Source organism: Phoenix dactylifera, chromosome 10 (genome assembly GCF_051530095.1).
Source record: "Phoenix dactylifera cultivar Ajwa chromosome 10, Ajwa_hap1_PhDact_Kaust_v1.1, whole genome shotgun sequence".
NCBI classification, from domain to species: Eukaryota; Viridiplantae; Streptophyta; class Magnoliopsida; order Arecales; family Arecaceae; genus Phoenix; species Phoenix dactylifera.
The window spans coordinates 24,203,962-24,230,750 of NC_143199.1; the positions used below are offsets into that span (position 1 = coordinate 24,203,962).

The 26,789-nt window shown below is 38.1% G+C and overlaps 1 protein-coding gene across 6 annotated transcripts; it reads right to left on the reverse strand.

Moving 5' to 3' along the window:
* Positions 1–528: 528 nt before the first annotated feature.
* On the reverse strand, positions 529–26,132 carry LOC103716713 (bifunctional UDP-glucose 4-epimerase and UDP-xylose 4-epimerase 1-like). 6 transcript variants are annotated; one of them, XM_088705592.2, is made up of 10 exons: positions 25,881–26,131; positions 25,745–25,794; positions 13,663–13,798; positions 10,193–10,294; positions 9,944–10,067; positions 9,029–9,129; positions 7,005–7,086; positions 6,843–6,925; positions 6,668–6,759; positions 529–1,967 (listed from the first exon to the last, which is right to left on the reverse strand). In XM_088705592.2, the coding sequence occupies exons 1-10, from the start codon at positions 26,073–26,075 to the stop codon at positions 1,787–1,789; spliced, it is 1,146 nt and encodes a 381-aa protein (XP_088561718.2). In that variant the 5' UTR covers positions 26,076–26,131; the 3' UTR covers positions 529–1,786. The 6 variants fall into 6 exon arrangements, with proteins under 6 accessions (XP_088561718.2, XP_088561719.2, XP_088561717.2 ...); XM_088705596.2 differs by lacking the exon at positions 529–1,967 and adding an exon at positions 6,130–6,374 and having other exon boundaries at positions 25,881–26,129; XM_088705593.2 differs by lacking the exon at positions 9,029–9,129 and having other exon boundaries at positions 9,840–10,067; positions 13,756–13,798; positions 25,881–26,132.
* Between the last annotated feature and the right edge of the window lie 657 nt (positions 26,133–26,789).

Genomic DNA, 26,789 nt, shown 5'->3' on the forward strand with positions numbered 1-26,789 from the left:
TCATATCTTTCCCAATCTGCTATCATGAACCAGCATATTTATGCCATTACAGGTTCGCAATGGCTTAAACAATTTCAATAACATTGCACTAATATAAAACAATAAGTGAATTATAAAAATTATTTCGAGATTAGGGATAAATTACACTTATACCTAATAGTATAAAAAATCTATGCTTACTCCTCTAATGTTTATTTTTATATGATACTTTATCCTATAATCTAACAAAACATTAGTCAAACCGTTAACTATAAATGGAGCCCAAATGCTACATCAGAATTTTTTTGAAAAATAACCAAAATAACCTTATATGATATAGCAATCACTTAAGGACAAAAGCAAACTTATATATTCTCCTCTTTATTCAAAGACAATTTTGATCTTTCACATAAGATAAACAGATTCACTAACGTTGTTAATTTAATTGGTTGTAAATATGCGTTTGACAAATTATTAGGTGTAAGTATGATTAACATTTTTTGTAATTTTTGTAATTTACTCTAAAATAAATAAAGGGGCAAATCTTTCTTTCTTCTTTTTTTTTTTTTTGTTTGCTTTCTTACTTCAGTGATTGCCTATTATTCAGTGAAGCACTCTAAATGATGCATAACAGTTTCATCAACTAAAACCATGGACACAAGATGCTTGGCTGTAGGTTGTCTTAAATAATTTAACTGATTCCTATCTATCCGAGTATACAAGGGGTCCACCTTTGATGCAAAAATTAGAGTGCGGAAGTGCTCTATCTCACATCCAACCATCTCATTTATCAAACCTTCATTTGTATTAAATACACAATTTATCAATACCTTCATTTGTCATAGATACACTTCACAAAGAGAAATAGAGGTGGATTAGGTTATATGCATAAAGACAAAGAAAATTCTTTGATAATAGAAATCATAGTTTTACATGCTTTCTTACGTATGCATCACACATGCCTAAGACTATCTCATCATTCATGGTTCCTCTCGAGTGCCTTGCAACTGATACTTAGTACCATGATATGCGACATCATATCGAACCGGTAATATGATAGGAGAGCATACTGACATTCAATACACCAAATCGACCTCTATACTGGATGTACCAATATAGTGCCAAGGTGGCACCAGTATCGAGCTTTGTACCGAGATAACGTACCTTGTTTAGTATCTAGCATCCTAAAAATTAGTTGGGATGGAATAGACTAGCAATCATCTAGAAGACAATTAGATAAGATCCATCGTATACGCTAAGAAAAGTCAGCAGACAATCGTTCTATATGCTCTCTCAAAGTACTAGATCCACAGCAATCCAACAGTAATAGCGAGCCAGCACTCATAATGTGAACAAGGTTTGGAAGTGGCCAAAAATATGGTCCTGATCCTACCTCTTCAGGCACCTTCAAGTTTGTCTTTCATTTCGATTAATGGGTAGAGAATAGAGATGGAGACCCTTAGATCAAATAACACTATTATGCCAAACATATTTGCTTTTCTTCTTTCTCTAACAAGGCCTGAAATTGACAGGCACCAATGCAGCAATTTGATAAAACCATCACGAGCAGTCTTTTTAAAGGGCCCTTTGACACTTTGGAATTCTATGACAATCTTGAAGAATAATCAAGTTATTGATTACAAGTATCTATGACTAAACTAACAATAATTGTACCAACAGAAGTTGATAGATAACAGACTGAATTGGTGTTGGCATCTCAATTGAAGGATGAAGGCCAGTGGAGGCAAGTGCAAATATATATAATATGTTTAAAAGGCCTAACTAGTAGAGCTAACAGAACCCAGAATCAAGCTGTGAGAATAGAGCTCAAGGCTTGCTTTGAGATAGTCTGTGTCTTAATGCTTACATTGCATGTTGATCGCTGGGTCTGAAGCATCGACAAAACTATTGCCATACAAACCCTTAAGCTGATGGCTTTCAGAATAGAAGACTTGAAAAGCAGTGATAACAGAGAGGCCGCCGTAACCCTTGAATGATGGCAAAAAGAATACATTTACTTTATGTAAAGCAACTATAGACAACTCTAAAAGGCATAGACTTTCTACAAGAAGTTAAACAATAAGACTCGGTCTCTTTTCTCCCTTTTTTTTTTTGAATTTCCCGTTTCACATGGATCCATGATTAAATCTTAGATAAGCTTGGTTGACTGCAAAATATAGAAGTCTAATTTATGCAAAGAAAAGTCCAGAAAGCAACAATGGAAGATAAAAAAAAAGAGGATTGGATTTTTTTTTTTTTTTTTTTGACAAAGTACAAGCACAATCATCATAACTAACAAATTTGAAGATAATGACTAAGAAATCAATAGAAGATCCACTTTAGCCAATGGCAAATCGATCGATGACAAAATGATAACTCTTTTCAAAAAAATAACAGTGATTATCATGGCTGATCAATGATCTCTTTTTGCAGATACGACCACTCTCTGGAATCAAGCAACATCATTACTTAAGAATGCTGCCTGTAATAAGGCTTATAACCTTCTAAAGATGCACCGTCTTCCTATTTAAATGAGATTGGTTACTTGACCTTCATTGTTAGACCATGTTGCTGATCATTTGAAACATTCAAACAGGGAACTCTATTTATCAACTAATAATGATGATTTTAGTTCCAGAGAATGATGTGGATTGCTGAAATGTGAGGATCATCAGACTAAAGAGTGTTCAAGATGTCCCTCCTATCATGAAGTCAAATGAAAGAAGTCAATATAGAAATTAGCATATTTGCATAGGGTGCAAGTTGTAAAAAGCTTCTTAACAAGTGTAATTTGGTTGAGATAGAAGTAGGTCTATTGCAAAACTTGGTACTTATATGTCGCATGCTGCCAGAAAATATTCATATCTTTCAACATATAATGGTAGATTTAGTGTCTTAGCATTCCAAAGCTGTGTTCCAAGTATTTTGACCCCTTGAACAATAAAATTTGAGAGATGCCATCTTGTTTGTGAAATATACAATCTATAAATTATCACTACTTCAAATGTTTTCTTTAATGTTGCAATTGCAACTATATTGAATTTATTTTGATTTCCAAAAGATTATTTGTGACAAATCTCAATATCCTACTATAAATAACTATAGGGAGTAGTGAACGTTGCTGACAGAACGACTACTTTCACATTTTTGATTATCAACGAGACTAGACTGATGATCGAGAAAGTATTTGAAGCATTTTCTTATCACATTCACTATTTTTCAACTTACATGACAGCCTAGGAGCTCATTGTGGTGATTTTTTTTAGAATGCATTTGGATATACTACAAAAGCGCATATTCAAGCTTTTCTCTTGACCTGACATGGTTTTAAAAATTGAAAATTATGAGTTTATAGAATTGGGTGTCAGGTTGGGCAATTAAACTTCACAAAATCACTAGAAACATGGAAGTGAAAGATTCTATTAAAGTAATTTTTCCTCAAAATCAATGTTCTTTCTAATTGTCATCTTATTTTTCTCCATTTTGAAACTTCTCTTCTTTAACAACTATACAACCCCTCTCAGCTCTTACAATTCAAAAATTTTAAATGAAGGAAAGGATATCATCATGATTTTGAAATCAAAAACATCCAAACATGATCTGTATAGTGACTTTAACCAGTTAGGTAGGTTAACTTTTTAGAACATGCTGCTTTGGCTACTCCAATTTTTTCCCAGATTTTTATTTCAGCGAATTCTATCCTTGACTAATAAAATATGACTTCTCCATGGAGCTAGAAGTTGTCCAAATGAATTGATGCAACAATGTACCATTTATTTGATAAGTGATTTTGTCCGGTCACGTTGAAATGGCCAAGTTGTTGAGCTTCACCTTCTCAAAATACCACAAAACTTCTTACATAAATGAGTAACTTTTGATGAGCAATAGTCGATGATAACCACTATATTGTTGACTGTAACAGAATATCCACTAAATGCAACAATTTATCATTCATTTGATAAGTGACTTTGTCCGATAGAGTTGAAATGGCCAAGTTGTTGAGCTTCACCTTCTCAAAATACCACACACTTCTTACGTAAATGAGTAACTTTTTTGTTGAGCAATAGAGGATGATAACCACTAAATTCTTAACTATAACAGAATATCCGGTAAATATATTGGATTTATTATGTTCATAGATTTACTTGTTCCAATGACATCAACTTTTATTTTGAATTCCTTTATTTTTATCTAGTTGTTGTAAAATGGCACTTTCCTCTAGATTAAACGTGCCGGTCTAAGACCCAAAACAACCACTAAATAAATCAAGGCCTAAATAATTTCTGATTTGAGAGAAAAATTATTTAAAAGATAGTAAAGGCCAAAATAATCAGTTCTGCTATATCTCATGCAGATGTCTCAGGCCTACGCTCTCCAATCCCTCTCACTAAAAAACAAAACCTAATGACTCGGCCATGGTGATTAGTTGGATCCAGAGGGCCCGAGGGGTGGTGGCATAGACTACCACTTACTTCGAGATATCTGGATGATGGTTAGGGATGGAGGGGCCTTTTAGGCCAAGCATGTATTTAGAGAGGCTAATGGGGCTGCGGACTGAATGGCTGCCTGTAGCCAATCATTACAGAAGTATCATGTGGGCCGGGAAGGGAAAGTTGCTTCAGGCACTTTACGATCTTTTGTTTTCTGATTTTATTGAGTGTATTCATACACGTACTATATGAAATACCTGCTTTAGCAAAAAGAAAAAAAAAAAAAAAAAGAACCCTAACATTTTTAATTCTTATCAACCCCATCAATTAGACCTCTCCCACTAAAAGTAGATTTTGTATCTAATAAGCCTATGCTAACTAAATATGGACAAGCACCAAAAAGAAAAAATATTTTATTAATGGTTGGAGTTTGTAATGGCTCCAACACACACTTTCATATCGTCCGGAACATAAAGCAACTCTGATCTCATATAGAGGACAGAACTTGACTACGGGGGATTCAGTGAACAGTTAAATATGATATCGTTCACATAATTTAAATTTTACCATTACATCACAAACAAATTTTTAATATATTCTTGCTGGTTCTTACGCATTGAATCTTTTCAGATTTACAAGAAAATTTTGATTATCCAATTCTCTACAGCCCAACAGTTGCAGCCCCTCTCTAATTAAGTGAAGTTCTGTGTGAATTCTGAGAGATGTCTTCCCCAGCTTTTAGCATAGGTAATTCTTACATTATTTCTTCAAAATGATTAGGAGCACCATCATGTTTTTTTTATCTTTTTTAAATTAAAAAGTAGCAGACAAAAAAAAGATGATACCCAAACCAGAACAGTAATTATCGGAACATTATACTACATCTTTAAAACCTGTGGTCCTTAATTGCAGATCAAATGACAAAACCTCGACCTCAAGTATTGCATTTAAAGCATGTTTAGTAACACTAAAAAAATAGAATTTTATAACTTTTAAAGCAAAAATTCTTTTTAGAAAATAAGTGTTTGGTAAAAATATTCAAAAAATGCTCCTACAAGATATTACAAAAAATACTTTTTGGGGAAGCTAGAAGACCTAAATTCTGACTTCCTTTCTTTGACAAACTTTTCAATAATAGAAGTGACATCAAATATGCCCTTAGTGTTCTTGCAAAGTTGGCTTTGTTCAGCTTAATAACCTTCGATCCCTTCAGCCTGTTTGAACACTGTCTTTCTTGTCTCCATGATATCACCAGCAGAAAACAAATAAACCAAATTACTTCGAGGCAATTGCTTTCAAAGTCATTATGTTCGAGTTTATGACTCTGATGGACCAGACTCAAGTAAATTTGAACTACATCAACCTAACATAATGGGCCTCAAGTGGATCAAACTTGACCAAACCGGACCAATCTAACCAAATAAAACTCAAAGCGAGCTAACTCAACCTGATCCCCCACAGTTGTCCCTGAACAGGCTGGATCGAAGACCAACTCATAACCTCCACTTCTATAGTTGCAGAAATTCACGAATTCTGCAACAGCCTCATTGTGACCTGAACCAGCGACCTCAACAACAGGAACCTGAGCCTCTACCAACTCATCCAGTGCGCTGCATACAAAGCACACTTCTCACTCTTACACTGACTTCATTTAGAAACACCTAGAAGTAAAATGTATTTGATTCCAACTTAACCATTCACAAGTAAGGGCTTAACAAGCTGCACAATAAAAATGATAATGTTTTACTTAGGTTCATGATGTTATAAAGACATGTCTGAAGCTGCCAAATGGCTCGTTATGGCAGAAAAGAAAGATTATTTGGAATTGCATAGTCTAATATCTATTCGAATTTTTCCACGATATTGGCATCTTTGAGAATTCAAGGTTGCGGCCGGTAACCACATGGATTCTTACTTGCCCAGTTCCATTGGTCTCTGCACATCTCTTCTATCCCATATTTTGCTCTGCAAGTGGCATTCTCACATCCATTCAGTAGTGCTTGATGAAATAATTTTAACCAGAAACATGGATCAATCAAGATATAAAAACAAATGGGATAATGTTAAACAGTACAATACTGTATAATGGATAAAAGCATGTTTCAATTCCAGACTATCTTAAAGCTAGATCTGTGTGTTCCCAATGAGAACTTTAAAAGTGTCCATTAACTCACTAGCATGGTAAGGTCTTCATGTTAAGTATCAAACAAACTTTGGTAAGAAATAGTCATAGAACCAATAATTAGTGGAAAACTTACCTCCAACCTAGTTCCTTTTGAGCTTTTTCTGCAGACGCATAGACTACAGTAGCGTCACCTAGTCGTCTTGGGCATAACTTGATGGGTATTTTCTGAATATTACAAAGTTAAGAAAACAAAAGGATGAACGATGTTTTTTTTGGAACATACAGAAAAATGCTCATAAGCAACATACCTTGCCAGATGCCTTCTCAAATGCTGCAACCATTTCGAGGACAGACGTTCCATGTCCAGTACCCAAGTTGTAAGCAACACAACCTGGAAAACACAGACCAGTTAACACAGACCAGTGGTGGTCACTTAACACACACGAGGGAGGGGGAGAGAGAGAGAGGACCAATATCTCCTGTAGCAAAAAGCTTTCGAAGAGCTGCTATATGACCATCAGCTAAGTCCATGACATGAATGTAATCTTGAATCTGATTTGGATAACAAAATGTCATAAGAAGATTTGACTTTTAATAAAACACTATTCTGTCTAACAGCAATAGAAGTCAACTAAATAGCAATAGTTTTTATGCTTAAAACATACTTCACGTAAATTAATGATTTCTGGTTGACATTACATAAATTTGAATTATTATATTATTTCAACATAAAAATAATTATAGAAGATAGCCATCACATTTGGCACAATAATAGCTATTATTTGGTATTAGTACTAGTCCTCATTGAAGCCAAAAATTACTGCATATCAGTTAGTAGTTCATGATAAAACACAAAGAAAATGACAAAAATAACATCAGGTTTACATGTCAGCATGACGTTAGTAGACTGGTTTTAAGTTCATATGCACAAAACTAGGTCACTGAAGTGATATTAGACAACGAAATGACATGAATATATTGTTAATTCCAAAGAAGGTATTTTAAATCTCAACTGTCAAGCTTTAACCCATTTCCATTGCATTGGCATTATGAATTGATGTAAAATTCATCAAGTTGAGAACTTATTTGTAACGAACTCTTAACCCGACACAGCCCTCCATAACTTAAAATCAAGATCCACAATCTCGAAACTTATCGGTATGGTACGGGATACCTCTGTACCGAAATAGCTCTCTAATCAATTTTTTTCAATTTTATCTTGATACGCCTTAGTACAGATCGGTACGCAGCTCAGTACAAGTCGGTATACCTCGGTACGGACAGTACGTGGCTTGTACCGACTTGAAGGTATGTTTTGTGCCGATTTTCTTCCGGTATGGTATGGTATGCCTCATGCTGGGCGATACAGCAAACCATGCTTAAAATAAATTGCTGGCCAAGGTAATCTTAGGCAACAAAGACCCTAAAAGGCCAAAGTAAGGAAACCCCTACCAAAAACAAAGAAATGATCAAGTTCCTCTTATATCAATCAAAATAGTTCAGTTATCAATAATTATTATCCACACTCTTTGATCAATTTTTCAAAAAAAAAATAATTATGGCTGTTTTATTAAAAAATTGACTAGAGGAGAAGCAACATATGCTGCAGAAGTCCTAAAAATTGGATATACCACAACATACCATAGAGGCATAGACTATTTGAATTGAAACCTCATATGTAACTTACATGATGTTGTTGTTTAATTTGATTTTAGCTGCTTGATATATTTAATCAACAGAAATTTTGCCAAACAGTCCATTTTATTTTCGTAATTGCTGAAAAGGGCCACATTTGTCTCTTTTGCAAAATGATCTGCTTTTGAGTAAAAGATTATTCCCCTAGCCTCAGATAAATTTACACACTTATCTTAGTCAATGCATGCATACATTGTAGTGGATGAACACCTAATACAAGTTGATTCACATCTAAAATTTCAGAAGACTTTCTCCAAAAGAAAAAAGCAGCCCTTCTCTGCAAATTCGATAATGAGGTGAAATTTTCTGCAGAATCCCCATAATTTATAACCACCTTTACCCTATCAATCACGTGCAAAACCCCTTTGAATCAACCCTAATTGCTATACATCACTTAATTGTTAAGTTCTTCACATAAAATCCAGGTCAGATCAAATGCAGTCGCAAACTGTCCAACAACCATTAACTTGACTGCCACTCTGCACATGCTTTTGCATTCAATGCTTGGTTGGTTAGTAATAGGTGCAATATATGGTGATGTACCTAGAGAATTTATTCATAATAATCACTATTCATATTTTAGACAGGTATCCGCTGTGAGAAGCAAAGTGATAGGCTGAAAATGAGAGGGTGTATTAGCAGTCACTATATATAGAGGCTGAAGAAAAATCTGGGGAAAGGAACAGAGATAATTATATTCAGCCAAAAAAGATAAATATGATGAATAATGTCAAGATAATCTTTATCTAGAATGGACAATATCAACGACTAAGTATTGAGTGCACAGGCACTCGCTGACCTTGCACCTTGCCAAGCACTGGCACAGAACCTTGCTGTGTGATGAGAAGGCACTAGCATAGTATGTGCTAGTCCATGCCGACCAGCATGGACAACACTTGTCTGTCGATAACATTGGCATGTAAAAGCTTCAGGGCATGATGGCAAACATTTGCATTGCGACAGAAAAAGGTGGTCATGCATATAAATGTTTAACTCTGCATTCAGAAAGCTGTTAAAAGGAATGCAGGCAAGACTTCTAATCGAAGCGTTTCTAATCACTAGAAGAGTTCACACAATTGAATAGCATTGTTTAACAACACCATTATTGGCACATAACAACCATGCGCCATAACCACTGCACACCACTAATAGTAGTTATAAGTGCTTGGTGTTTAAAGTGAATCTTTTCTTAATTTGTACTTTTGCTCCGTAAAACTAGCTTTTATAGGTCATTGAAATGGCTTCGAGCAGAGATGTTATGATTCATGAAATATTTAAAGCAAATTCAAGATTAAGTAATAATACTATAGTTATATTCTACAAGGTATCAAAATAATTAAAATATCTTGGAATGGCAATAATGTAAGGCAAGACTGTTAATGCCGTTAAAACACTTATATAAGACATGTAATATCCATAATAAATGCCTTTACAGTTGTTAATAGCTTAAAAGATATGGCTGATAACCTTGATAGTGAACATAAGATTATAACAGTCACCTAACCTTGATAGTGAACATAAGATTATAACAGTCACCTAAAGCCATCCTGGTTAGAAAATTACAACAATAAATAACTACATACAATCAGAGATGGCTAATGTTTACATACTGCAGTACCATCCTTTGTTGGATAATCATATCCATATACGTTTAACTCAGGCAGCCTGCCAACAGCAACTTGCTGTATGTAAGGCATCAAATTATTTGGAATACCTTTGGGATCTTCACCAATATGACCACTCTCATGAGCTCCAACAGGGTTGGAGTATCTTAAATGTATTATTCTCCATTCTGGATCAGCCTTTTGAATATCACGAGCAATCTCTTCGAGAAAAAGCTAGTAAGCCAAATATTACAACTGCATTAGTAATTGAGAACTACCGGATATGCACAAGGCCCAAGAATGTTTTTATTCATGAACACAGAATCAGACAGCATATTTTTTAGGGCTGTTGAATGTACCTTAGTCCTACCATATGGATTCATTGCTCTTAGCTCATAATCTTCAACACATGGAATCTTTTCAGGCTGACCATAAACTGTAGCAGATGATGAAAAGACCATCTACATTGCATAAAATGACATAGCATAAGTCAGTGAAAATAAATAAGCATAAATGAGGTAAAGCTAAAAGTATAGCTGCATTAAAAGCCTTGTCTTTAAATTAAATATCGTTATTAATAATCAAGTGAGGTTAGAAACAGAAATAACTGTGAACACACTGAATATGTCAATTAATTGTATAAAGTAATTAAAGTCTTACATCGCCTCATATAAACAAAGATTCACAAGATTCCACCTCATGCATGGTTGTAGGGATTGCACAATGACATCTTTGGAAGCATTTAAGGTACATTGGCAAAATGTATCAAGTGTGCATACAGGCCAACACAAAAATGAGGTCTGGATCATGTTGGCGGTGGTATCTTCCTATTGACACTTCCAATTATCCTCATTCAAAGAAGTGGGATCACATGATGAATGACCTCTTTATATACACGCTATCACCAACCAGAACAATATAGTAAGTGGATAGTCTTGGGCCATTCAACCAATGTTCCATCTCTTCTCTATTTGATTAATAGCCAATCTAGAGACCACCAGCTCCATGATTGCAAGTGAGGGGGGAAGGGAGATAAAGACACCATGAGTAGCACGCATTCACAAATGTGCAGGTGCTGGGGTTGATTAAGGCAGGGCAACACTGATAGCAAGGAAGGTCCAAGGCGTTGACAAGAGCAATGGGTGTAGAGTAGAGGTTGAGCGGCAAATGGGGTGATCAGGAGGTAGGGAGAAGGCAAGATGCATGAAGTTTGAAGGAACAAATTAGGTGCCACCTTTGGGTTTTTCACTGTATTATGTCCAGTTTCTTCACCCATAAAGATGGAGGACATATCGGTCTTTTCCTAAGTTGTAAATTTGTCAAGCCCTTGTCAAGTTATCATGCAACAAAAGATGGTATCTATATTACTGATTATTATTAGGTGAATAAGGGAATATGTGCAAAATGTAATTGTAGAGGGGAAAACGCACCAAAAGACATACTTTGGAGGGTATGTATACAAAAGCCCCTCAAAGATTATACACTTCATATACTACGATAGAATGACAATCTATGAATGTAAATCCTAATAGAGGGGCTTTAGGAATTAAGTCTGGATAGGTTTGATTTCAAGATAATGCAGGGACTTTACATGTTGCTGTACTGAACTATAAACAAGAGGTTTAAAGGTGTTTGACAGAAAAGTAACAGGACTTGCTTAAGAACTAGTTTAAACACTAAGTTAACTAATTTAAGGGTTGATGGGTAGATGTACTGGAAAAATATAGAGGTTTTAATAGGTATTTACATGTATAAAAATTTTAACTTGCCAAACAAAAACAAAATGAAAAGTTAGTGTTTTGTACAGGGAACTTAATCTATGATTCAACACTGACGAGAGATTGAGAAAATAGGCAACTCTAAGAAGATACATTAAGAACAACAAACATTAAACCATAATTAGATAAAATGATTAGGTAGAATTTATCAACAAATAATGGAAGACGTCCTGGTGGAATCATTATCAACAATATACTTAAGGATCATGAAGTCATGAATTGTAATCATGGAGTAAACACCATGGAATATAAAGTCACTTTCTTAAATTCCTATAATTTTGCAAAATGGGTAATACATGGGTGGTTGGCCAATATAGACCCTCATAAGGCCTGCTTGCACCAATTAATCTCTTTTTTCCACTCTCCACTAGAAACTCCAACACAAGTAGGATTGCTTTAAGGCTATCATAGGGTACTCATATAATAAGAAAATAAAAGGTGAAAGTTTTGCCAGATACAGTGGAACCCTCAAGAAAGGTTAACACAAAAGGCCCACCAAACATCCCCTCACCCCGACACACACACACACAAAAGAAAAAAGGAAAAATAGAAAAGGAAAAGGGGGAAAAGGGAAACGATGGAGTATCTCGAGGCCACAATTCTGCAAAGAAGATTTATCCTCTCAAAAACTGAATAAATTCTACTATCTTTTATCTTTAGACAACCCCTCCTTTAATATCTGGGTTACCCAAACACAAGAACGGAAGTATTAAACTCATAAAAAGCAGGGAACACCTCTTTCCTTCTTTTTTTCGTCCTCTTTTTTCTTTGATTCTTTTTGTCAATGAGCTAATGTGGCATTTGTTTGGATAAGTTCTTACTGATGCATCTAACTCAAAAGTTTGTCCAGATGAATCCAAAGCATCACTTCAACCCAACAAAAAGCCAAGAAAATAAATCAAAATTATCTTTCTAGAAAAAACTTCATTTTGGTACAAGATGGTGTGCAACAATGAGCATACGAAAACTCAGCAGCAGCAATCTCAATGATATTGATACTAAAAGAGTATGACAGCCAATAATTAAGGCCCCCTTTGGTATAGCTTTTGGAGGGTTAAAAAGCGCTTCTTGAAGGGTCAGAAGCTCTTTTAGGTGATTTTGAGTGCTTGGTAAAAATTTTGAAACAACATTCTGGCTCTTCCAAAAGCTGAAAAAAATCTCCTAGTGAAAAACAACAATTTGGAGCTTTTGGGCAAAAACTATAATTGAGATGTGCCGAGAAGCTATTTTTTAAGACAAAGCTCACTCAAGAGATCCAAAAATTATTTATAAGTTAACGATGCTTAATCATAATAGTTTTGATGGTATAATAAAATAACAATATAATACATTATAATATAGTAATAATATAATAATTAGATTATATTCTAATAATATTATTATAATATAATAATACTATAAAATACTGTTATATTTTAAAATAAATTTTTTAATTTATTATTTTTTATATTATTTATGTTAAATATCAAAATAAATAATTTATAAATTAAGAATACTTAATAGTTTTTGAAAGTATAATTGAAAGCACTACGTAACGTTCTTCATTATCATTTTCTGATACTAAAAGCACTACATCAATCTGGTTACTAAACAATAAACAGCTTTTTGTTGAAAGCTTTATTACCCAAGGCTTTACCAACAAAATCTCTACTAGCTACAGCAATACCAAATATGGCCTAAGACTATAACAATCATATAGTGAAGGAACACTAGAGGGCACAACATTCACCCTCAACTCCTTGAACATAATTTTAGCTACATGCTTGGAAATCAATCTATTTATTATTCCCTAAAGATGAGATGTGTTCATAGATTTTTGCAAGAGCCTAACAATGGATTGTTTGAAGACGAGAACATGCTATTTTCCAATAATACCTCCCAACGAGAGTAATAATGTAAACTTATTATGTTTTCTAAAGGATCATCATGTAAAATATATGTCAGTGTACAAAATAAACAATTACTAAGTTATTTAGAAGATATCATCTCTATCTTTTCTTATATGTACAAAGTTAGAAAGAGAACAAAGTTAGCAATTGAAGAGAGCAAACCTTTTTGCAACCATATTTTCCCATAAACTCATACAAGTTTATTGTGCCAATCAAATTGTTATTGTAATAAAGCAAAGGCTTCGCCACACTCACACCAACAGCCTTCAGTCCAGCAACATGGATGACAGCATCATATCTACATGGATAATAAAAAGTTACATGTTACAATAATTAATAAATTATTAAAAGATGAAAAACCACAAGCTTAAGAAAAGCTTTTGCTAAAACACCTAAATGGATTCTTCCTGACAGGAGAAACTAATAAAACAATGCATTTATATAGGGGTGATTTTTTCCCTAAACTAGTTATATAGGCTAGACCATAAAACACAATAAATAGTGCAAAAGAACTAAGCGGAAGGTGCCAAAAATAGTATGATAAGTAGTGCTTCCAAAGAAAACAACATTTCACTTTCACTATCACTGATTTATAGCAACTGCATATGTAAACCCTAGTACAAGAGAGCATGCAAAAATAACATTATACATAAGCATGCCAGACCATAATGATGATTTAAGGCATCAACTTAGTAAACTTATATCATGAAAACCAAACCATTCAATGAAGTTGCCGCATGTCAAGTGTGCACTGTTATAATTCGATACAATAAGAATAGTCAAAATGTCAGCTGCATATGCTCTATGAAATAGGTGCGCTTCAAAGGTTGGGCTATTCTTTTTCAAGCCCACTTTCGTTGTACTTTCTTATGCAGATTCTTGAGTGAGCTAACATTATTTATAAGCAGTTAAAAACAGAATTGGGGCTCAACATCTATTTAGTAACAACAAAATCTCATTGTTCATCGAATAAGCATCAGGAGAAAGTTGGAGAGTGAAGAAAATAGTAAACATGCTCATAGAAGGACAAAATTCACTTAAAGATTGAGTAATTTGAATTATAACAAATGCTATGAACAAAAATAGCTTAGCTATATTATGATTTAATTGACAAAAATGAAAAAAAAAAACTAATTGATATTTTTCTAATAAAGTATCTCAATGTGGTGCTATCCCTTGCTTTAAATGGGTTATCTAGTTCAGACTAATCTCTTTGAATATATTCATCCATCATCCCATTAGCTGTTAGCTGTAATCATCTAAAACAAATTTACAAGCATAGCCCTGGGCTATGTTGTCATGGTAAATCTTTCGCCAATAGCATACCAATGTAATTATTCTCTTATACATGCCTAAAAGGACAGAACAGTATGTGCTATATCTCATTAATGCATTCCAGATTGATTATTCTATGAGTTCAATCTTCATTGCTGATGATATATACCAATGGAACACCCTACACTGCTTAATGCATGTGAACCAGTCAATACAACTCATAAATCATAAATACAGGAGATAGGTAGTCAAGGAAATAGATCCTCACTTTCTTAAGTTGATCAGTTTCAGTTAGAACAACAGTTGCCGGATATAAAGCTAAACAAATGAAAATATATAGGGTTTGTCATTGCTTTGATGATTTAACAAGTGTCATTGCTTATGATACGGCTTCAGGAATTTGGGTTGCAATTTTAAAAAACACCAAGTCACCTAGAAGTCCAGAGTGGGAATGGGAAAAGGAGCAAGACAGGGTATGGTACAACAGAGCCTAGAGGGAATGATAAGATTTAGGTCCTGTAATGTCCGGGCCCAGAACCTACTAGGCCCAATAAGAAATGGGCCCAGTTAAGGGTTTGGGCCCAAATTTCACTGTGGGCAGTGCTGTTATAATGTTTAAAAAAAAAAAAAAACGAAGGGATAAGACCGACAGGGAAGGGTGACCCTCACCCCTGCTGGCAGCCGATGCCGGCGCACCGGAGACAGGGGGCGGCGGCGGCCAGTCCTGGAGAGGGGAGGAATGGAGCGGATGGGACCTCTCAGAGGGGGGTCTCATCCTCTAAACAATTGTTTAAGCCTCTGCCGGCAACCCTAAGTCACAGACCCCCAAGAACACTGAACGAGAGAGAGAGCCGAAGCCCTGGAGCCGAAGGCGAAGGAGCCCTGAAGCTCCAAGAGGAAGGAGGGACTACCAGGGGGAAGAACTGCCCAACGGTAACCAGCAAAAAGCCAGGTAAGCCCCCTGCCTTCTCTCCCCCTGTTTTGTGCAAGACAACAAAGAAACAAAGAAAGAAGGGAGGAAGGGGACTGCTGGCAGACCAAGGGAGCGGCCGCGGGCATCCCGCAGTGCCGCCGGCTTCTCCCGGCATCTCTTTCCCGTGGGAGAAGAGAAGGCCGCCGCAGGCGCGGCTGTGGACGCCGCGAGCTCAGCCGTGGCACCGCCGACTGTGGCTCGGCCCTCCCAAACCCCCCTTCTTCCTTCACAGGGGAAGAATGAAGAGAGGAAGAGAGAGGGTTTGGGAGCGAGAGAGAGAATATGGGGTTGGTGAAGGGAGGTTGAAGAAAAGAAAGAAACAAAGAGAGAAAGGAAGGGGAAGAAACAGGGCTCACCGCGTGCGGCCGCGAGCATCGCCGGCGTCGCTGGCCTCGGCCGCGAGCACCGCGGCGTTGCAGCCGGCCGTGAGCACCACGACCATCGCGCGGTGCGGCCGTGGGCTCAGTCGCGGGCATCCCGTGACACCGCTAGCTCTCCCGGCGCGTCTCTCCTCCGTGGGAGAAGGGAGGGCCGCCGTAGGCGCCGCCGGCCTCGGCTAGCCTCTCGAGAACTCCGTCACCCTCATCCCGAGCTCGCCTTCCTCCCTTCGCAGGAGAAGAAAGGGGGGAAGGAAAAGAGGGATCGGGAGAAGAAAAGAAAGGGAGGAGAACAGAAGAAAGAAAGGAAAAGAGAGAAGGAAAGGAAGGTTCGGGAAGAAACAGGGAAGAAAAAAAAAAGGAAAGAAAAGAAAAGAAAAGAAAAAGAAAAGGAAAAGAAAAAAAAAAAGAAAAAAAAAAGAAAGAAAAGAAAAAGAAAAGACCCTATCGGATCAGATCTGGGTTCGGGTCCGAAACCCGTTAAGCCTAATTGACCTATATGAACCCCATTTGGTTTTAAACCGAGCCCAAAGGTTCCAAATTGGGTAAATTGAACTTGGGCTAGATCCTTGGATGGGATCCAGGCAAGTAAGTTCATAGTGTGATGAACTGAGAAATTATATAATAAATAAATGGGGAATAATGTAAACCCTATGATGTTGTTTTAGGTGATTAAGGATTTGTCACCTGGACTTGAGCAATTTGGAAAGCGAATTGAAGTAAGTAATCTGCCTTAATCTTATCATAGATCCTGTATTACGTTTTATAAGATGAACCAGAGTTTTTCATACAATTTGAATTGTATACATGATTTGTGAAGAGGGTAAGTAACTTGTTTTAATCTTGTTGTGAATCGTGTATGTACTGTAGGCTAAGAACGATATGTGTATCTGACATGCGCTAGTTACACAAGATATGATGATATATGCTTTATATTCCGTTATGCCTACAAAATACTGGGATTGCATTACATGCTAAAATATGAGTTATGAAATATGAACATGGGTGGTACATGTCAGTCACATAATTAATGGTTGTGCACATATTATGTTTTCATAGCTCTTGTGATACATGCAAAATGAATGGAGTTCCATGTTATGATTTTTCTTAGCATGAGTGTAAAGAATGATAATGATTTGCTCTAGCTGCATATTGCTTGTAAGGGGGTACCTAAGAACTACTAATGTTACGGGCCGAATGCAACTGAGCCGGCCTTGCCAGTGGCCGATAATGACTGAGCCAGCCCCGCCAGTGGCCGACTAATAACTGAGCAGGCCCCGCCAGTGACCAATAATGAATTCGCCGTAGCATCTATGAGGTACTACCTATACGAAGCATTATTTATGAACTCTTAAGAGCTACTGACTCAATGTAACTGAGCCGGCCTTGCCAGTGGCCGAGAATGACTGAGCCAGCCCCGCCAGTGGCCGCCTAATAACTGAGCCGGTCTCGCCAGTGGCCAAGAATGACTTCACAGTAGCATTTAAGAGCACGACCACGGCATGCCGGGGGCACGGTTTCATATGCATACTTTATGAAAATGATATTTGAAGCATGATCATGAGGCTCGTTTCAGAGCCTGGGTATATGAGGCGGGTGCTTCCAAATCCTGCAGATGTGTTTTTGGGGAGAAGCAAAATCGGTGAGGGGTGAAGGACGCTTGCGTGAAGCCCCGGAACCGGCCAACATCTGGCAGGGGAGCCCCGTGTTTCCCCCTCATGTGGGCCCGATAGTCACGTGCCCTGCGCAGGCGGGCCGTGACATTTATGAACGTGCTTGGCCAAAGCATACATTGTTTTACAACGGGTTTTTGAATATATCCTTATGAAATGTTGTATTTTGCTATAACCGCTATCTCCTTTAAATTGCATACATATTATGCCATGATGATGATTAGATAAATATGCATGTCAGCTTCTCAAACCCTGCATAAACATGGTTACCGTTATGTTCGATCCGGTAAGATTATGTATGATTACTTACTGAGCCGTGTAGCTCATATCCGTTCATTTACTTTTTCTTTCAGATCCTCATCACTGATAGCTGCCAGAGACACGTTAATTTGGTATCAGGGCTTCTTTCTTTTGGGGTAAAGCAAGTATGCTTTTGTGTACATAAACTACATAGAAGCTCTGTATTTGGGTACTGACCAGCATGTTGTATTAAGAATGCTTTCATATGAAAAGATTTGGTTGGTTTGACTACCCTGTTACCCAGGTATGAGGCTGCGTGCTATTGTGGGCGGTAGTCGGCAATAGCACGGCCGTGTCACGGATCCGGGTCCGGGGCGTGACATCTAGTGGTATCAGAGCAATAGGTTAACCATGAGTAAAAATTTTAAATTTTAATAAGGGCAGGGGTAGTTAAATCTCATTTAGTGAAATTCCGTATAATTGGAAAGAAAGAAAAGATTTTATTGGTTGCATCATCGGTCAGTCACGAAAATTGCTTGACACAAATATTTTGATAGGTGATAATGAGCAACAAAAAGAAAGAAGCTAGGGCTAATACAAAGCCATTCTAGGGGCATGATTGTGACAGGTATGGTATTAGAGCTTAAGATTTAAGACTACTAAGGATTTTGGTGTTTTGAATCAGAATGCTAACGAGCCATGCCAAAATAAGAAAAAGCTATTTTGGAGATTTCTCGACGGAGTAATTTGTATTTTGGATTATGATTAAATTAGATTTTGACTGATGTTAAGTGGAATACTAGCCATGGAATATTAAAGTACATTGTGATTATTTATGTATCAGTATATAGGTGATATTGGAAGTTTAACTTGGTACTGGGTACTGTGGATGATACTTCTAGTTTGAAGTTAATTATTTTGATGGCAGGATAGGGTTTATTCATAAGTTGTTTCAGGCTTGGACAAGGAAAGATATTTTTTTAATATTCTTCGAGGATAAAATCTGTATGACAATTATGCAGGCAACTATTATATAGAAAGAAAGTATATTTGAGAAATGAGATCTAAGAGTTTCCCCTTTGTTTACTTGGAATGTGAAATATTAGATCTTTGCAAATTATAATGCAAGATTAATATTTCGATTGGAAGTCATTTAGTAAATTCTGAGAATAATTTTCAATGTTGAAGAATATTTTAGGCTCAAATGTTCTACATTGGATAAAGTGCAGTAGTTTGTGATCCTGTGATAAATCAATTAAACAAATATTAGTTGATGTTTTGAAAAAAAAAAAAAAGAGAGAGAGAATGATGATGACATGGGGTCATTAGGAAATGCGAGTGGAATCAGCAATAGAATTGATACGGGAACATGCCCAATAGCACATGATGTTGCAGGAGTTTGTATTTAGTGATCATGCTTGTAAGATTTGAAATAAATTATTTTATCTCTAATAGAGGGGCAATTATTAAATGCTTTCATTTATCACTAAGAAGCAAGTCTAAATTGTTTTATGAGGAAGGTGAAAAAATTATGGATGATAATTCCACATATCATCGTCTAGTGGAAAGAGTACAATAGAAGAAGATTTTTAAATAGAGATCTTACAACAAAAGTATACATCCTTTTCTTTTAACGGGGATGTGAGATCCAGAATCACCTTCTAGCAATGCTAAAGTAGGGCAGATTATTGTTCATGCAATTTAAAGATACCTAATATAAGATTGGGATATTGAGAAATAATTTTCAGAAGTTTACACAATTTCGAGCTTAAAATGTCCTAAGATGACTTGAGAGCTTATCTCGTATTAGGAAAGAAGGCTTATTTTCAATGAATGAAGTTGTTGAAAATGTAAAATTCATGTTAAAGCGTTGTCGCTTATTTAAGAGGATCTTATGTTGGGATACCCTTTCTTTGCTCGCTCATGGAAAAGTAAAAAAAAAAAAAAAAGAAGTTTTGGCTAAGTAACATTCGATCAAGATGGAGGAAAGATTTGAAATACAAATACAGATGAGGAATTAAATAGTTCTGTTTGTAGGCAAATAGTATGTTGATCAAAAGTTATTTGTGAATTCAAAGGAATTTGATCAGAATGCGCAGCGAAAACATAGTGATCTAAATTATTTATCTAAGTTGGCCAGAAGTATTATTCTTTTGATTCGGAAAGTTTTAATAACAAAAGATTTGATCTGTTTTTTTTGTGTAGTAAGATTTTTCTGGATAAATAAAAGGAGAATGTTCTGATTTCTGGATAGCACTGTGCTATCCTAGATTCTCCAGTTTTATGTCATGCTAAGAAATTTCTTAGCATCTTTTGACATGAATTAATAGATCATCGATTTTGATCTTGGATCTAGAATATGTTGATATAAACCTCCGTCCTCCTAAATTTAAAGCTTGAATTTTTTTTAATTAATATCCATCCTTTATTCGATTGAAAGAAATTAAGGTTGTCAATTGACTTTGATGAATATCTATCAAGGGTGGATTGAAGTTGTTTATGATCTAATCTTGTGATAGATCGGGTAATCGAGAGCAGTTGATACTTTGACAAAGAAACTCGAAGTTCTTATTCAGAATTGAGATGTAGATTTTTGTGTATAAGAGAAAAGTTTGATTTAGATCACCTACCAAAAGAATCAAATCTGAAAATGTTAGACCTTATTCTTTTGATAAGATCTAATAATGAAACTGTATTGATGAATAGAATTATTGAAAAATTTGAATTAGAATTCTAATGGAGAAAAGTGTTGTTGATTCTCTGAATAATCTGGAGACAGCTATATAATTTCACCAGTGAGTTTTTCTATTGTGGCAATTCCTGGAAGATTTTGAGCATCTTAAATTTAGTATTAACGGATTGATGGTTCCTTAGGGCTTAGACCTGGAATGGCCCCTACACCTAGCTATAACATTTTCAATCTTTCTCTTCGAAAGGGGTTTGAGGTTTTGCTAGGATAAAGGTTGATCATTAAATTGTAGGCAAAGTTAAGAGAAGAAAGAGGATTATAGATTATGAAAAGTATTTGATGCTAATGCTCTCACCTATTTCTATTAACCCGATTACGACCGTTGTGTGGACTTAATCGAGAGCAATTAATTTCTTGGGCCAAGAATCATAGCATTTAAAATCTAAGGTTGGAAGATTAGTCCTCTTTTGAAAGAGATCAAAGAACTCCTACGTGTCATAGATGGAAAGGTTCAAGTTTTGAGATGCCATGACTTTGTATGTCAAAATCTTATCAGTAGGTACTCCGAGAGAGAGACTAACTGAGATCTCGAGGATGACTCAATGGTTGACTACTTTTAAAAACCAGAACCTAAGGTATGTTTAATTTCGAGGACGAAATTTATTTTAAGGGGGGTAGGATGTAATGTCCGGGCCCAGAACCTACTAGGCCCAATAAGAAATGGGCCCAGTTAAGGGTTTGGGCCCAAATTTCACTGTGGGCAGTGCTGTTATAATGTTTAAAAAAAAAAAAAAAAAAACGAAGGGATAAGACCGACAGGGAAGGGTGACCCTCACCCCTGCTGGCAGCCGATGCCGGCGCACCGGAGACAGGGGGCGGCGGCGGCCAGTCCTGGAGAGGGGAGGAATGGAGCGGATGGGACCTCTCAGAGGGGGGTCTCATCCTCTAAACAATTGTTTAAGCCTCTGCCGGCAACCCTAAGTCACAGACCCCAAGAACACTGAACGAGAGAGAGAGCCGAAGCCCTGGAGCCGAAGGCGAAGGAGCCCTGAAGCTCCAAGAGGAATGAGGGACTACCAGGGGGAAGAACTGCCCAACGGTAACCAGCAAAAAGCCAGGTAAGCCCCCTGCCTTCTCTCCCCCTGTTTTGTGCAAGACAACAAAGAAACAAAGAAAGAAGGGAGGAAGGGGACTGCTGGCAGACCAAGGGAGCGGCCGCGGGCATCCCGCAGTGCCGCCGGCTTCTTCCGGCATCTCTTCCCCGTGGGAGAAGAGAAGGCCGCCGCAGGCGCGGCTGTGGACGCCGCGAGCTCAGCCGTGGCACCGCCGACTGTGGCTCGGCCCTCCCAAACCCCCCTTCTTCCTTCACAGGGGAAGAATGAAGAGAGGAAGAGAGAGGGTTTGGGAGCGAGAGAGAGAATATGGGGTTGGTGAAGGGAGGTTGAAGAAAAGAAAGAAACAAAGAGAGAAAGGAAGGGGAAGAAACAGGGCTCACCGCGTGCGGCCGCGAGCATCGCCGGCGTCGCTGGCCTCGGCCGCGAGCACCGCGGCGTTGCAGCCGGCCGTGAGCACCACGACCATCGCGCGGTGCGGCCGTGGGCTCAGTCGCGGGCATCCCGTGACACCGCTAGCTCTCCCGGCGCGTCTCTCCTCCGTGGGAGAAGGGAGGGCCGCCGTAGGCGCCGCCGGCCTCGGCTAGCCTCTCGAGAACTCCGTCACCCTCATCCCGAGCTCGCCTTCCTCCCTTCGCAGGAGAAGAAAGGGGGGAAGGAAAAGAGGGATCGGGAGAAGAAAAGAAAGGGAGGAGAACAGAAGAAAGAAAGGAAAAGAGAGAAGGAAAGGAAGGTTCGGGAAGAAACAGGGAAGAAAAAAAAAAGGAAAGAAAAGAAAAGAAAAGAAAAAGAAAAGGAAAAGAAAAAAAAAAGAAAAAAAAAGAAAGAAAAGAAAAAGAAAAGACCCTATCGGATCAGATCTGGGTTCGGGTCCGAAACCCGTTAAGCCTAATTGACCTATATGAACCCCATTTGGTTTTAAACCGAGCCCAAAGGTTCCAAATTGGGTAAATTGAACTTGGGCTAGATCCTTGGATGGGATCCAGGCAAGTAAGTTCATAGTGTGATGAACTGAGAAATTATATAATAAATAAATGGGGAATAATGTAAACCCTATGATGTTGTTTTAGGTGATTAAGGATTTGTCACCTGGACTTGAGCAATTTGGAAAGCGAATTGAAGTAAGTAATCTGCCTTAATCTTATCGTAGATCCTGTATTACGTTTTATAAGATGAACCAGAGTTTTTCATACAATTTGAATTGTATACATGATTTGTGAAGAGGGTAAGTAACTTGTTTTAATCTTGTTGTGAATCGTGTATGTACTGTAGGCTAAGAACGATATGTGTATCTGACATGCGCTAGTTACACAAGATATGATGATATATGCTTTATATTCCGTTATGCCTACAAAATACTGGGATTGCATTACATGCTAAAATATGAGTTATGAAATATGAACATGGGTGGTACATGTCAGTCACATAATTAATGGTTGTGCACATATTATGTTTTCATAGCTCTTGTGATACATGCAAAATGAATGGAGTTCCATGTTATGATTTTTCTTAGCATGAGTGTAAAGAATGATAATGATTTGCTCTAGCTGCATATTGCTTGTAAGGGGGTACCTAAGAACTACTAATGTTACGAGCCGAATGCAACTGAGCCGGCCTTGCCAGTGGCCGATAATGACTGAGCCAGCCCCGCCAGTGGCCGACTAATAACTGAGCAGGCCCCGCCAGTGACCAATAATGAATTCGCCGTAGCATCTATGAGGTACTACCTATACGAAGCATTATTTATGAACTCTTAAGAGCTACTGACTCAATGTAACTGAGCCGGCCTTGCCAGTGGCCGAGAATGACTGAGCCAGCCCCGCCAGTGGCCGCCTAATAACTGAGCCGGTCTCGCCAGTGGCCAAGAATGACTTCACAGTAGCATTTAAGAGCACGACCACGGCATGCCGGGAGCACGGTTTCATATGCATACTTTATGAAAATGATATTTGAAGCATGATCATGAGGCTCGTTTCAGAGCCTGGGTATATGAGGCGGGTGCTTCCAAATCCTGCAGATGTGTTTTTGGGGAGAAGCAAAATCGGTGAGGGGTGAAGGACGCTTGCGTGAAGCCCCGGAACCGGCCAACATCTGGCAGGGGAGCCCCGTGTTTCCCCCTCATGTGGGCCCGATAGTCACGTGCCCTGCGCAGGCGGGCCGTGACATTTATGAACGTGCTTGGCCAAAGCATACATTGTTTTACAACGGGTTTTTGAATATATCCTTATGAAATGTTGTATTTTGCTATAACCGCTATCTCCTTTAAATTGCATACATATTATGCCATGATGATGATTAGATAAATATGCATGTCAGCTTCTCAAACCCTGCATAAACATGGTTACCGTTATGTTCGATCCGGTAAGATTATGTATGATTACTTACTGAGCCGTGTAGCTCATATCCGTTCATTTACTTTTTCTTTCAGATCCTCATCACTGATAGCTGCCAGAGACACGTTAATTTGGTATCAGGGCTTCTTTCTTTTGGGGTAAAGCAAGTATGCTTTTGTGTACATAAACTACATAGAAGCTCTGTATTTGGGTACTGACCAGCATGTTGTATTAAGAATGCTTTCATATGAAAAGATTTGGTTGGTTTGACTACCCTGTTACCCAGGTATGAGGCTGCGTGCTATTGTGGGCGGTAGTCGGCAATAGCACGGCCGTGTCACGGATCCGGGTCCGGGGCGTGACAAGTCCAAACTGTACTAGTATTTTTGATCCACACAGACACCCTAATCTCACTATATTGCTTCTAAGGCATTGACTTTGGCCATAAATGCTTACGTTGATAATAAGAAGACAATAAGTGAAGTTTTTTAGAGGTCGGTCCATATTGTATTTATCAGCATAGTTGATGTTCCAAGCTGATTTGTTCAGTGAATGAAGATGAGTGCTGCAGATAGGCTAGAAATTGCTTTTAAGATCTTTATATTAGAACATTTATAGGTTCCTAAGACCCCTTATGTCATTTTGGATAGTAGTTCAACCATTTTGGTGCCAAGAAAAAGTTTTGAATAAGGAAAGGCAAAGAAAAAAGTAACTTTCTACCCTGTAGCACTAGCTATGAGAACACATGATTCCTGGAAAAAAGCTAGTGCTCAATCATCTTCCCTGCCTGTTTGTAGTGGTCACACGGAGTTCTCTGTCAAGGTCATACAGCTCTTAACTACTTTCTTTTTCTGCTTGCTTCAGTACGAAAACTTTGAGCCCATATTTTTCATTTGGTTGTTGGTGGAACTTATGGCTATAGAATCTATCTTGTGCAGAAAATTCACTTTCACTTGTGAGCTTAGAGTGCTATTAATAAATTTGCATTAAAAAAGACATTCATGTCATCTTTCTTAACTTTCCTTCTTCCACTTGAAATAAGAAAGTCTGCCTATACAAACAACCGCAAAATTAAAACGAGGTCAACTCTGCTCATCAATCAAAAGCAAAGTTCGCCATTTGTAGGCTATGCAATCTGTCATGGAAATCGCACTTGCCATTTCCTATATTAACAGGCCGTGAATTCAAATCTGGATACTTTTTTCAGCAAACAAGGACAAGCGACAAACCAAACAACGCATGGCTTCTCCAGAGCTTCACTACTTATCATATACTGATCAAAGATCAAACCATCACACAAAATCCATACATATAAATAAAATTGCTCCATATATTAGTCTTATACAATAAGAGTCGACACTGAACCAGTAGCAGAGAGAGAGAGAGAGAGAGAAAGAGAGAGAGAGAGAGAGAGAAGGAAACACCTCGTAACCCTCAATCTTACTAAAATACACAAAAACCGGTACAATAGATGAGTTCAGCGTCAAAGTCAGTTACCAACTAATATAAAAATATGTACTAAGAAACACAAAAATAAAAAAGAAAGTAAAGTAAAGCTGAGAAGATTCTGACCTGGTTTCGGAGAAGACCTTCTCCAAGTCCTCCTTGTTCCGAAGATCGCCCTGCCAAGAAAAACAAGGGCATTCATCATCGAGATCCAGATAGAGAGAGAGACTAAGGGGGAGGAGGAGGAGGAGGAATGGAGTACGAGAAAGAAATGGAGATTGCGAGAGAGGGCGGGGCCGGCGAGATCGCGGACGCGGTCGACGGCCTCCGGGACGGAGTTGTCGATGATGGTGACGCGGAATCCCTCCCTGAGAAGCTGCAGCACCGTGTGCGTCCCGATGAACCCCCCGCCGCCCGTCACCAAAATGCTCTGCTTCTGCTCCGACGACGGCGCCATCGGACGAAGACGAGGAACGGCAAGAGGCAGAGATAAGGATGTTGGGAATATTAGACTTCAACAAATAATAGACAGTAGCTGGCTTAAAAAAAAAAAAAAAGTGAAAGTGAAAAAATAAAATCCGAGATGCTGAAACGTCCTATATTGGTCACTTTTTTTAAAGTAGATTTTACCGCCTTACAGTGCACTTGGCTTGGATGGCATTCTACTCCTAAAATATAACAGTCTTTCGCAATGTTTCTTCTACCTCAATAATTTGCACGGATCAAAGAAGCCTTCGAACTGAGAATCAGTATGCAGCAAGTCCGTTGATTGAATGAAAAAAAAAAAAAAAAAACTGAAAAGGAGAATAGAAGTTCTTACTTCCGATTGTCTTCTATCTACTCCGTAGAGAGCTATTTATAGATTTCTTCAGGACAGACGTGACCAAAAACGATCCAACGGTCAAAATTGGTAAGAAAGTTTGAAAAAACACTAAGAGTAGGGCCAGCGGATGCGAGGTCGGTCGCGAAAAGAAGGTTGTTCCTACGAAGAGGGCGCGTCGCGAAGAGGCGCAAGCAAGGAAGCGACGTGGCTCCTCACGCCTCTAGCACGACCTCGGCCTCGGCTCCTTGCACCTCAGGTAGGAGGTGCGACCTCGGCCTCAACTCCCACCTGCCTCGGACGAGCACGGGTGAGAGGCCGCCTTGGCTCCTCGCGCTTCGGACGAGCACA